A 13,287-nucleotide genomic window follows, 5' to 3' on the forward strand; every position below is an offset into this window, starting at 1 on the left:
TTGATTGATGTTTTGTAGTGTGTTTTTGTGTAACATGGCATAACATTTGCATAAGTTTCTGAATAGCGATGAAAAATATAAATACTTTGTTTTTTTTTTTTTTTTTTTTACTTCGACAATCTTCAATCAATTCTTATGAAAGGGCGCTAAGTTATAATCTCATCTTCTATATGGTCACTTAAAACTATGAACTCGAATATCTCCTTGAGTTTTGTCGCATCCCGAATGTCAAAAAAAAATTTTATAGTAATATCTTTCAATGGAGATTATTTCCCTAAATATAAGTTAGGGGACCTAGGGCTCGTTTAAAAAGTCACATTTTGTATTTTTTGAGTCATTTTTATTTTCGCTTCAAACTTTCAATATCTTAAACTGCATCTGATATTGAACATTTTTGCAATTGGAAGTATGGATCAAGGACTAACGATTGCTAAAATAGAGGTTTTGCAGGTTAAAAGGGAACACTAGGGTGGTTCAAAAATACATGTAAAAAAAAGTTTCTCCAAGATACCAGGACACCCCTCAATATTTTTTACACTTGCTGATAGCAATATACTGGAAAAATTTTAGCTTCCTATTTCAACTGAAAGAGGGTGCTCAACCCCTCCCCCAAACTTTCAACGTATGAGGAGGGAGGTTAATAAAATGCATTGAACTGAAAAAACAGTGCTACACATTATAATAATATACACTAATAATATGCATATATATTGCAATAAAATAATTATTTACCAAAAAACAGCTCGAAAAATTAAATTTTTTTAAATTTTTGGCATTTTCTATGCTACGGCTAATGTTAATTGAGGGATCATTCTTGACGGGAGTACCGTCTTAAAATTTGATTAAGAAGTTAAAATTTTTACAGCATAATACTATTAGTAAGTGTAAAAAAAAATAGGGGGTGTCCTGGGCTCTAGTTGAAAAAAAGTTTTTTTGAACCACCCTAGGGAACACCGTGTATATGATAGTGCTCGGTTTCTAGCGGAACATAGAAGGATTTTATAACCAAAGAGAAAGTGCGCATCTTTAAACCAAAAGAACCAAAATAAAAAACATACAAGGATACTGCTTGCCAAACTAATTCGGTGCGAATGCACAGAAAATTTTTAGACGGAAAATTCCGAGTTTAAAAATACCGAGTACCATCTATTAATTGGCTGGCTAGAAGAGATTCAAAACAGCAATATTTTTTCCTTCAAACGTTTTCCACACATCATAAAGAACATATTTAAGTTCATTACAGGTTTAAAGATGTGATCTCTTGTAATTGAAAATGTTTGTAGTTCTGCTAAATTTTGAAAAATACTGTTTTTAACCATCGATTCTGTTCGATTGCGGTGTCAAGTTCTTAAAACATTAGTAGCACAGATGGTTGGACAAACGTTGCGAAAGGCTCAGGATAGCTGGAAAATGGTTGGATAATTTGGCAAACAGTAAGCCAACAAAGTCCTGACCTTACTTATCATGGTTGACAACAGCTGTCAACAGCAACATTGACCCAGCATCGTTTTCACGTTGGGATAAATGACGATGAAAATTGAAAACGGCAGAAAGTTTGGTCAACAAAATCCCAACTTAAGCTTGTAAGATTTGCAATAGCAGTGGACCAACATCGTTTTTGGTTGGGATAAAAAATAAATAAATGAATAAAACTAAAAAACAATAAAAATGGAAACGGTAGGTAGTTTAACCGAAAAAATAGTTAGACAACAAAATACCAACCTTAGGTTCATGTAAGAAAATTTGGTTGAGCAATTGTTGGTTCATGGGAGAAAACTTAGTAGGCCAGACGGCCAGTTTTACCAGTTTTACGTTCATATGCGAAAACTTGGTAGGTCCATCGTAGGGAGGTCAATGTTAGATATGTCAGACATGGAACATAAAGGGAAAATGAAAATGCTTTTAAAAAAAGACAATTTGCGATAGCTTGGGCTTCCTTTGCATATAGTTTGGCACATCAAAGCACGTGTTGTCGATTTTCTTTGCAAACTTATGCTGTGTACAAAATATACCAAATATGAATTTTTATAATAGCACTTTTTTTCTCATTTTTAGCATGGGAAAAGAATTTATCAAGTGGCATACATATATAATATAGAGGGCATTACATTTGCAAAAGCAACTGATAAGAAAGGTGAGGCGTTATTTCTTTACTGATACTCTTCTGAAAATTGGAAAGTCAAATAAGAGCATTTAAGTTCAATGTGGAATTTCTATATATAATCAATAGATTTAATAATTGTTCTTCAGCAGTATTTTGAAATTTTTGATCAGTTAAAATGATTAAATTTTTAAAAAATGCTAATTCCATGTCTTTTTGCTTTTCCTATTCAAGTTATCGACACATTCATCACTATTAGCAACGCCTTCTATGCAAATTATCCAGAACGCATGAAATGTTCCGTTGTCATTAATAGTAAGTATGCTTTGGGATAATTATACCCGATTAGACAATGATAGCACTCTTTTGGAAAATGTATTAATGTGTAGAAGTGATGAGCTAATGCTAGATAAGAGGTTTTCCGCCTCCAGCTCAGTTACTTCCTATTCCGGGCTGAAGAGTGCTAAAAAGCACGAAACTGCAGTCCTCGGATGGAATGACTGAGCTTGACTGTGTATTTTATGTACCGATACAATTATTTTTTTACTACTGGTAAGTGTATTTTTTGCACGTTCAAGTTGATTAATCGAAAAGAAAAATGCGTACTAGTTTATGCAAAGTAATGGAGAGGCAATTAAAATTAAAATAAAATGTCTGCCAAAGTTGTGAAATTGATTAATTTAGAAGCCTTAATAGCTAATATATGGCCTTTAGCGATGTAATGACGGAAAGAAAATCATAATAACTATAAAAGAAATCATAATTTAAAAAAGTGTTAATTACCAAGGAATGATCTGGTAGAGATCGTAAATATCGTATTTATTGATTTAATAAAAATTACAGACGTAATATGTTCAAATTTTTTTTTAAACAATTGAATCCGTTTTTTGACACATAAACAGTTCGTAATTAAAAATTACTTTCTGGGAATTTCTATTAATATGTCCTACCTTTTATAAAGTCCACTGGCCTCCACGCGCTGGTGCTTCTCCTGGGCAGTGATGTTTGCATAGTCCCCAGCATTTTATACATCTGTACCTTGGCGGGATACAACACTATGTTATATGCGAGATACAACAAAATGACATCACAGAGTTAAAATCAGCTTTTCTTACATTTCTTAGAGGCATAGAGCTCTATGTCTAAAACCAGTTATTAATTAGTGGATATAGCGTATTCACAACTCCAGAGCTTGAATACGCTACCTTTCGGTTATTAACAGTAATAAAGAAAAAGGTAAAATATTCCATTCCACTTGTTTTCTTTCGTGTAAATTACATGCTTCAGACAGTTTATGGTGCAATGTAATTTCAGAAGAATAGAAAAGAAAGCTTCCCAAAAACACAATGAAAAATTACTGTCATTCACTAAGCGTCAAAGCACGTTATAAATTACGGCATTTGTTTGTTTTACCTTTTTCATCCGCCATTAGACAGTGGCTGCAGTGCTCCCTATAGCTTATTGGAGTTGCGAATTTTAAAAGAACACCAAGTCCACTTTCACTTAGAAAGATAGAGCACCCTGAGGTTAAAACTTCTCTCCTGTAAAGTTATGAAAATGGACATAATGTTGTATATCCCTCTGAGGTAAACTTGCTCCGCGGAATTGAATTTATATATACTCACCCCTCACAACTTTTCGTGATCCTTTTTAGACATCCAGTCCTTGGCATTCATTTGAATTTTGACGTCTTGAAATCAAACTATGTGTTTCGCAATTATGACTGGGGTAGGAGTCTTTTATAGAAATAGGAAACCGAACCGGTAGGGTAATATCGCAATTCGTGATTGCGAAAACATAATTTGAGTTCAAGGTATAAATATTCAAATTAATGCCAGGGGCTAGATATACAGGGTTAGTTTTTTTAAAGTTTCTTTTCTTCTTGTTTTTGTTTTTCATGCAAGGCCAGGGGCTAAATGCTTCGGATGGATGCTAGATGTTGTGCGCTGTATGTTTATTTTATTTGAATTAATTTTTAGTTTTAGTTAGTTACTTCGTTTAGCGAGGTCATTGCAACCATTTGTTAAGAGTTTCAAGATACGTTATTAAACGCATCATAAACCAAAACTTATAGTTTGAAAAATGATACTTGTAGTAAAGATTTGAGCTTTATTTGCTAAACAAATGCCCAGGACTCATAACGCTTACGTCATAAGGTTTTCAAAACACATTGTATATATACGTGTTTCGGAGAAACCCCTCAACACTTCACACAAATGGCTTACATTCACGTAACTCACATCTTTTTATTCATGAAGGGATTCTATATAACCATAAAACAAGTGTACTGACAAGTGTATTTTGTAAGTTTGTGCTTTATAATTTTGCCTCTCCCTCATTTCATTTGTGCACACAGGTAAGCATTCTACTTTCATATGTTCATCTGGGAGGGAGGACTGAAAAGAGATTATCATTTAAAGTATCTGGTTATAGAATCTAGCCCATTATTGCTCCGTGAAGCTTAAAATTTGTAATTAAAAATATTAATATATAGTTTCAAATATAAGATAGCTGTGAGAGAAATAATAGTCACAACTAGTCGACCCGTGCGGAACTCCGCACTGAGCTTCAAATCGTTTCAGAAGGCATTTCGCTCTTTAAAAATTTCAAAGAAAGAACATTATGAAGAAGAAGCGAAAAAAAGTAAGCGCAGAAGAGAAGGCATGTAATTTAAAGACATCAGTAACAAAACCTCGTTAAATACAACGTTGTGATAATTTGATCATCGCTCACCTTTTGGTCGTACATATTTTCAATGCAAACATAAATATCATTAAAAGTGGCTGAGTAATGACTCGTGAAAAAGCAATAATTGTGCATGTGAAAAAAACAGGTTGTGGCAAATACAGTCCTGCCCATGTGAGCATATTACAGAAAAAAAAAGAAACATTAAAGAGATATTTATTGGCACGGATTCGAATTGGCGCTATTCCGATTAACAGCCCGACACCCCAACAAACCTAGCAATTGCGCCTTCCTTTTCGAAAGCTATTCATTGAAGGAATGCGTAGTAAGAAACAGCAAAAAAGCTTTTTGCTAAAAAAAAATAATAAGATCATGCTTTTTTATTTTGTCATTGACCAGCATGATACGATTTAAAATCATGCGTAAAGTATGGAATTTGATTAAAGAATGACCAATATCTCACGTAGCGATGGAAATAAACATTCTAGATAAGTAATAAATTAGATTGAAAATAAGTGTTTTTATCTTTGAATATTGAACTATTTCACATAGAAGGTTGCTTTAACCGTTACGGCTTAAATGTACGCACATGTTTCTCTTTTAATCGAACACTTAAAATTCAAAACCAAAACCAGTTGAACTGAGTCCGTTTTTTAAGTGTAATTTTTCGAACGTAGACAAAATGTATTTTTTTTTTTGGGTGAAACTCGGAATTTTAATTTGGCGTAGAATTTTTTTCATTTGTATAAAAGGTCGAACACTGCTATTAGAAAAATCTACATTTCAGTGTACAAAGAAAATGTTTTTCTGCACAAAAAGGATTCCCTTGAAGTAAATCTAATACTTTTTTATGCTTACATTATGTTTAGTGTTCTGGACGGAGTCAAAGCTTAAAAAAAGGAAGAACACCCTTCGATTAACAGTCAACTTATCCGAATGATAACTGTAGCCTGCATAAATTAATCGAAACACCAAATAGCATTCCCACTGCATTTATTTTATTACCTGTGTATGTTATGAGTACATGTAATGCGTAATACTATTATAAATTTGATATTATGTCGGACAGCCCAAGCTTGTACGAAGTTCAAATAGTTTATAGCCGAACGCTCTACCGAAAAAAACTTATCAATTTAACCGAACAACTAAGTCCAGTGCTTTTAAGCTTTATTAAAATATAAACACACACACACACACACACACACACACACAGGCTTTTTTTTTTTTTTTTAGAACTTTGCTTTAAAAAAAAATGCATAAGAACTACAGGCTGCATCAAGATTTTGAAACAGCAAGGGGCGTTTTCGAAAACTTGATTTTTCGACCGTAAGTCTATTTTTCGTCGTTAGCCAGCCTGATAAATTTTAAAATGAGAGGGGAATAATATATAAGGTAAGATATTGAAGAGAAATGTTTGAAAATTTTTACAATTTGTTACCGCAGGCTGCTTGAACCGTTATAACTTAGATGGCAGCACGTGTTCATCATTTAACAGCACGGTTAAAATACAAAATAAATTGAACTATGCTCTTTTTTAAGAGTAGCTTTTCGAATGTAGTAAAAATGTAATAAGCTTTTTTTTTTCTTTTTTTTTGCAAAAAGCAACAGCAAAGTGCATTTCCTACTCATTTATTCTATTCCCTCATATTTGTTATTCACTTAATTATGTATTCATGTAATGCAGGATATTTCTCTCATTTTTTGATGCAGATAGTCCGGACGTGGGTCCGAACACGCATTCTCCTGGTTACGAGGAGAACGCTCTGCCGATCAAGCTATTAAACTCTGTCGGTCATAGTGCAAGTTAAAGTTATAAGTTTAACCGAAAGTCTCATTCTGGTTCTTTAAAACAGGTTTTTCGGCTCAAAAAACAATTTTTAGACCGTTGGTCTATTTTTCGTCAGTAGCCAGCACCATAAGCTTTAAAATAAGGTGTAAATCAAAGAAATCGATCAAGAATTGAGGAAAATCTGGCGTAGAAACCAAAAACAGGCTACAGAAATAATATAAAAGGATATTCGCATTTGACGTATGCAGTTTTCATGTATACCTACTATTTAATATTTCTTTTTTCACAACTTCTAAACAATAAATGATTAAATTGATTGAAATACATATTTATTGTTTCATATGACGAAAATTGCCGGCTACATCATCTTCGCATCTGAAAAAGTTGAATTCCTGAATACTAGGTCAATTTTTTTGCCAAATGCAACTAGCGAATATAATCTTATGTATTAAACATTTATAGGATTATTCAAAGTTAAACATTTTTTTTTCTTTTTAGCCTCTCCGTATTTCGCTCTGTTTTTTTCCGTGATCAAAAAGTTCATACCATCTACAACCCTAAGTAAAATAAATGTTTTTAGCTCAGGTAAGAATTTTTTGTTTATTAATTTTTTTAATAATATATCTATTTCAAGAATACAATTGTCTTATATTTCCGCTCATTTGAAAAGTTCATTTGAAAAATGCGGCATCAGCTGTGGATAGCTCATCTAGAACAGCTATTCTCTATGCTTTTGGGGGCACTAGCGTAACGAAATGTTACTTCCGAAAATTACTTCGCTTACTGGAAGGGAAGAAAAGCAAAATGGCATAAAAAGATATAAAGCACACATTTATTAGTTAGCGTTTCCTTAGTATTATCATCTGAAATTCAGTTGATTCTTAATAGCATTATTATATCTTTAGCTTATAATTTGTTTTTTTCCCTTGAATATTTCAGACAATAGCGTTGTTAGTTTCATAAGTGAAATTCAATGATTTGTGAATGGAATTTAAGTTATGATGAACATGACAGTTATAAAACTGAGCTGGAATAACTAGTATAACTAAGAAAGAACAACTATTTTATGACTAGCATAATAAGGAAATAAGGTTTTTGTGGGCCGTGGTGGCCTGATCGGTAAGGCATCGGACTAGTGACCGGAGGATCTCGGGTTCGATCCTCGCTGGTCGAAGATCCACCGTCGTAATTAACAGTGACTGGGCGACGTTAAATATGCTCGTGGTCACAATGTCCTCCAGGGGAAACGATACCTCTGGGTGTGCTAGACCAGAAAGTTATTCGGTTCTGGTCTGGTTCTAAATTATCGAACTGTCCGTAGATGGTGCTGCCATCCATTGTGTTGTCTGAGCCAAATCGGAATTCCCCCTAGAAACAGGCGCTCGATTAAAACGGAAGCCGTTACCCCTCTGCCTTAAAATCGAGTAGCATCGCTACTCGGGCTTGGGTTCCCGAGTGGCATAAGTAACAACAACAAACAGGCTTTTGTTAATAAACATATGAATATTTAAATAGTTATTTACATAAAGAACTGAGTAAAAACATGTTAAACTAAAATTTGGATTGAAAAAAGTGGTAAATTGTCGTAGTTTTTTAGCAGCTTAGTGTAGGTTTTTGCGTCAACATACATAAAATGAATTAGTATTTTATGAAGAGGAGGAAGAGACACCAATGAAAATTATGGTGTGTAACTGAGTCGCGAATGCTAAAAAGTTGAAAAACGCTGGTCCAAAAAATTTTTCAATATTCATTGTTTTTTCATGAAAAAGAATGATAAATGAATTACCTCAAAGTAAGAAGTGAGAAAAATACAGATAGTGCTCACTATGAAAGCACACTGCAAAAACGATTCAGAAACGTTACTGGAAAATAATAGGCAGCTGATGTGTCCAATTTCTGCCAGTAAAGACTTTGGAAAAAAAACCAGGAAAGTTTTCCGTTAAAAGTCAGTAATCTTTTTGTAATTATCCCTGAAACTTTTTAAAGAATTGGGAATTTCCCTTGTTAACGCCAGCCATGTCTCGGGAAATTTCTAGAAAACATAAGCAGGTTTAATATAATTGACTAGAAACTTTCTGATTTACCAAGAAAGTTCCAGAAGCATAAGAGCAACCCCGGTCAAAGCTAAGACAGAATTGCAAGCAAGAATAAAAAAATTACTTGCCTATAATCCCTTCCTTGAAAAGCTGCAGTTATCCAGTGACTTATTCGCTCTCCCTGGGAGCTTTGTCAATCTGGACGGGAAGTAATCGAACGTAAGCCGATAGACTTAATAAACACGCTCATTCAATGTTTATACAGGTCGCTTAAAATATTTTTCGCAACAGTGAATAGTTTGCATTCGTGCAACTTGTAGCAATTCAGGAAACATTTTTGCGAAAATATTTGATTTTACGAGAAATAGGTGGAAACCTGTAAAATCCCACGGAAAAGTCCCACGGAAATAACCGTTAAGTTTCGGATTTTTTTTACAGTGCAATATTAAAAACCAAAAGTAGACCTTGGCGCTTAAAATTAGTCTCGTGCAGAAAAGAATTTCAACCATTGGTACGTGTACCAAAACGAATGCACGAGAATCTGTATGAGATACGAGGTAAAATACCAACAATGCACAAAATAATATCAATAACTCAAGAAATTCTGACAAAAGTTTAAGTGATATCGTGTGATTCTTCGTTACAAAAGTATTGCAAAACTTTTAATTTCTCGACTGGTATTGAAAAAAGAAGGAAAAGAACAAGCAGATATGTCTGGGGAGTACCTTCTGAGTTTTATAACGACAGCGAAGGGTAAGACAAAAACGTATTTTGCTTCTGCCGCGGATGCTAATAAACAGCAAAATAACTTTGAATATAAAATAACATGTTTTGAACTGACATCAATTCAACACTATTGGCATTATATTGGCATGACAACCATAAGGTTCTCTAGTTTTATATTAACAGCAATGTGGCAACCAAGGTGGAAAATTTCAATATTTATGTTTTTTCTATCTGATGGGTAGTAAACGCTGTAAGAAAGAATTTTGAAGAGATACAGGGTGTCCTGAAGAAGACTGACTGTTTTTAAAAATTTATAACGGGAAAATGGTTAATGATAAAAAAATAATTTTTGTAGAAAATTCATGTGGTGGGCCGCAAGTTTTGTCCCCCAGATTTTCAAATTTTAGTTCAAATTTTTTCCATAGATAGCGCTGCAGACAGTAAGTCTCTAAGTCAAAAAATAATTATTGGAATTCACCGATTTTTCCTCCGATTGCGACATGTGGTTGCAGCCGACGCAACGGCAGGCATTTTGAAAATATTGTTGTGTAGTTTTGTTCATTAGAAACATTTTTCGAAAAACTATGATGTGATTTTCTGTCTTTGTTTGATTTACGGTCTTACAATCTGAAGCGCCATCTACTGGAAAATTTTTGAACTAAAATTTGGAACTTTGGGGGACGAAACTTACGGCCCATCACATGAATTTTCTGCAAAAATTAATTTTTTATCATTAACCATTCTCCTGTTATAAATTTTTGAAAACAGTCAGTCTTTTTCAGGACACCCTGTAGCAGTTACACACACACAAGTACACATACACACACATTGAACTTTATTATTAACAGAGAAAATACTTTTGTACGTCTGATTATCTTTTAGGAATTTTAACTAAACACCACATTGTGCCACGTGTCCTTTTACAAATAAACTAAAGTTATTTCTACATATGGTATTCTTCAACCATCTGAAAAAGCAGTCTTATGTTGCAAAATATGATAAAGCAAAAAAAGAATGATGGCGCATGCTGATATGAACAACATTTTTAACTATTAAGAATATTGAAAGCGAAAATATCAATATTACTTCACTTTATGAGTTATGTAAAGAAAAATACGTTTTTCTATTTGTAGATGAGTTCAAAGAATTTCTCTTAAAAGAAATTGATGCAGATCAGCTGCCAGCCTTTCTAGGGGGAACCAGAACAGACCCGGATGGAAACCCACGTTGCAACTCATTTGTAAGTTTTAATTAAACCATCTTGCGATTTTACGAGTTAAAGTAATGCCACAGTGTCACATTGAGTTAGAGCAGAATTGAGTTGTTATGATGACTCCTGCAATGGGGTTGTTTCTTTCAGTCAAAAGTACTACTTTTAGTCACTGAAATTGATAGTAAGCAAAAAAAAAAAAAAAAAAAACATGAAGCAAGAAAAACTTTCAGTTTTCCAACGCTTACTTTTTAATTCATTTTTTAAAATGTCCGCTTTTGAAAATAAGGCGTGGTCTTTATGACGTCACAAATGATATACTTTGGCACATCTGTCTACCGCGTTTCCACGTTATGATAATCAAGAAACGAATTAAATATTGCGCTCTACGCTTGCTATCAACCATATCGTTGCCAGTACACATGAGTAAAGATGCGAATTAAATATCGCGCTCTGTGAATAGCAACAGTAACTGGCATTTCATCATTTGTGATGTCATCGGCAGAAGAGTCAACAATGAAAGCGCACCGATTAAAAAAAAAATTTGAAATATTAAACTTACTCTTTTTTTTTTAATGATCAGATCTAATGTTTTTAAGCATGCTCTCTCAGAAAAAAACTTTTAAAATTTCGGAAACGACCCCGTTAAACTATTTAAGAATTTTTAAGAAGTCCGAGAAACGAGAGCGCAAAGCAATGCTATTGTTTTGCACGCCATCTTCTGCGTGAATAATTGTTCTAATATATACATGTTTTTGTCCTTTTAATTTAAAAATCGAAAAGAGGAAGGCCAATCATTTTTTATTTATCTGTGACATCTTTTCACCGGTAAGTAAAAAGAAATTTTAGAGCATATTTTTTAGTTTTTAAGGCATAATTTTAGATATTTTTAGTACATATTCGCAAGGATATTTTTATTACTTTTAATGCATATAGCCGGACTCTAGTTATATCATTTAACAATTCAGCATCAAAAACTGTTATATTACGACTGTTATTAAGAATAATGCATCCATAACTGTTAAAACCGGAAAAAAAAGGTAAATTTTAGTTTCTCTCTCACTGTACAGAAAACTCAAAAGCGTTTCTAGAAAACAATGGTCGGTTGGTGTTCCTAATTTCTGTCTTTAATGTATCTTCTAAAATGCAGAAGAGTTTCCCGCTAAAAGTGTGCAACCTTCCTGAAATTAATCTGGATTTTTTCTGAAGAATTCAAAAAAAAATTTCCAGTAAAAGCCAGTCACGTTTCTAGAATAAACCAGGAATCTTCCAAAGAAATTCTGATTTGTATCTAGAAGCATCCTGGTACATGCTAAGTTACCAGAGGGGTTCTTAAAGCATTTAGAAACCCGTAGCCGGAGCGAGGGCAGGATTGCAAGCAAGTGCTGAACAGCTTATTTACCTGCAATTCTTGCAAAGCTACAGCATCCAGACACTGCAATTTTGCCCTTGTTTTGGGCTGGTCAAAAAAAGGGGGGGGGGGTTGAAGCAAGCGTTGAACAGAGACGTTGTTAAACGAAATTTCAAAAAACACAAAAAACCTAATCAGTGAATTCGGGAAAAAATTTCGTAAAGATACATCGCTCGTTTGGAAGAAGAGTACCACAATATTAAATTTTTTATTTCCTTTATTTTTCGCTTTAAGGCCTTCAAATGACGTTATCTTATTTTGAAAATATTGACAGATTTTTTGTTCGAATATTAACCACTGGAGAGCACAGCGAACTTACTTTCGTAATGCAAATTTCCTGAAGAGTTCAACTTAAAACGCTTCTCCTGTAAAATTTCGTTTTTTAGTATTGTGACACTCTTCTTACAAATGAGCGACATTTCTTTCTCAGAAAGTTGTTAGAAGCCTCTTAAATCGTGGAAAAAACTTACAGTTCTTACAGTGTTTAGGGATTATCATAACTCAATCTTCTTTTTTAATTGCACATAGATATGTAAAACGATAAGTTTTTAACCAACTTAAATTTGCTTTTGCGGGGAAATGGAGGTGGAATAGCAACGTTAGTATCCACAATAGCGCAAAATAGTTGCGGAAAATGTTTTCTTTATTTACAGATCACGGTTTATGTCAACTTATCCGTCACCTTTTAAACCAGACAAGTATTGCTTTCAGGTGGTGCATGGGGGTCTAATTCCCGAGAAGCACTACATTCATAAGAGCAAACGATCTTTAGCCAATATGCCTGGCGTGAAGGAGATCACGTTATCCAGAGCTTCTTTCCACGAAGAACCAGTTGAAGTGAGGGAAGGCCAGTCCCTCCTCGAGTGGGAATTCGAAACGAAGAGCAGAGACATCGGATTTGGTCTCTTCTACCAAGACATATCCTCTGGGGAGGAGAAAATGGTCGAACTTGTTCCGATTCAGCGGATAGACACTGATGAATATTCGGAAAGTGGAGTTTTCAAGTGCGAAAAGGAAGGAAAATGTAAGGATTTAACTTCTTGATCTTTCCTAACATTTCAGTGGACGATTCTGGAAAAAATGTCCCGTGCGTAACGCTTAGTTTCTTATTTTATTCAAGCAACTATTAATTAAATATGAGATTATATGTTATGCTTTGATAGTATATTAAAGCATGTATTATTCTCCAACAGCTTTTTATATATATATATATATATATATATATATATATATATATATATATTTTAATTTTTAACTTTTTATTTATTTATTTATTTATTTATTTACTTTGGTCAGCTGGAAAAAATAAAATACTTATCGTTACGCACA

The 13,287-nt window shown here is 33.7% G+C and overlaps 1 protein-coding gene across 1 annotated transcript in view; it reads left to right on the top strand.

The window, feature by feature from the left end:
- LOC129224430 (SEC14-like protein 2) overlaps positions 1–13,287 on the top strand; it is a 55,586-nt gene that overhangs the window by 24,806 nt on the left and 17,493 nt on the right. The window contains exons 7-11 of the mRNA XM_054858884.1: positions 2,056–2,134; positions 2,336–2,416; positions 7,074–7,160; positions 10,471–10,577; positions 12,670–12,982. Of these exons, the coding sequence (XP_054714859.1) occupies positions 2,056–2,134; positions 2,336–2,416; positions 7,074–7,160; positions 10,471–10,577; positions 12,670–12,982 (667 nt within the window). The remainder of the gene's footprint in view (positions 1–2,055; positions 2,135–2,335; positions 2,417–7,073; positions 7,161–10,470; positions 10,578–12,669; positions 12,983–13,287) is intronic.

The sequence above is a fragment of the Uloborus diversus genome, chromosome 6 (genome assembly GCF_026930045.1).
Source record: "Uloborus diversus isolate 005 chromosome 6, Udiv.v.3.1, whole genome shotgun sequence".
Taxonomy (NCBI): domain Eukaryota; kingdom Metazoa; phylum Arthropoda; class Arachnida; order Araneae; family Uloboridae; genus Uloborus; species Uloborus diversus.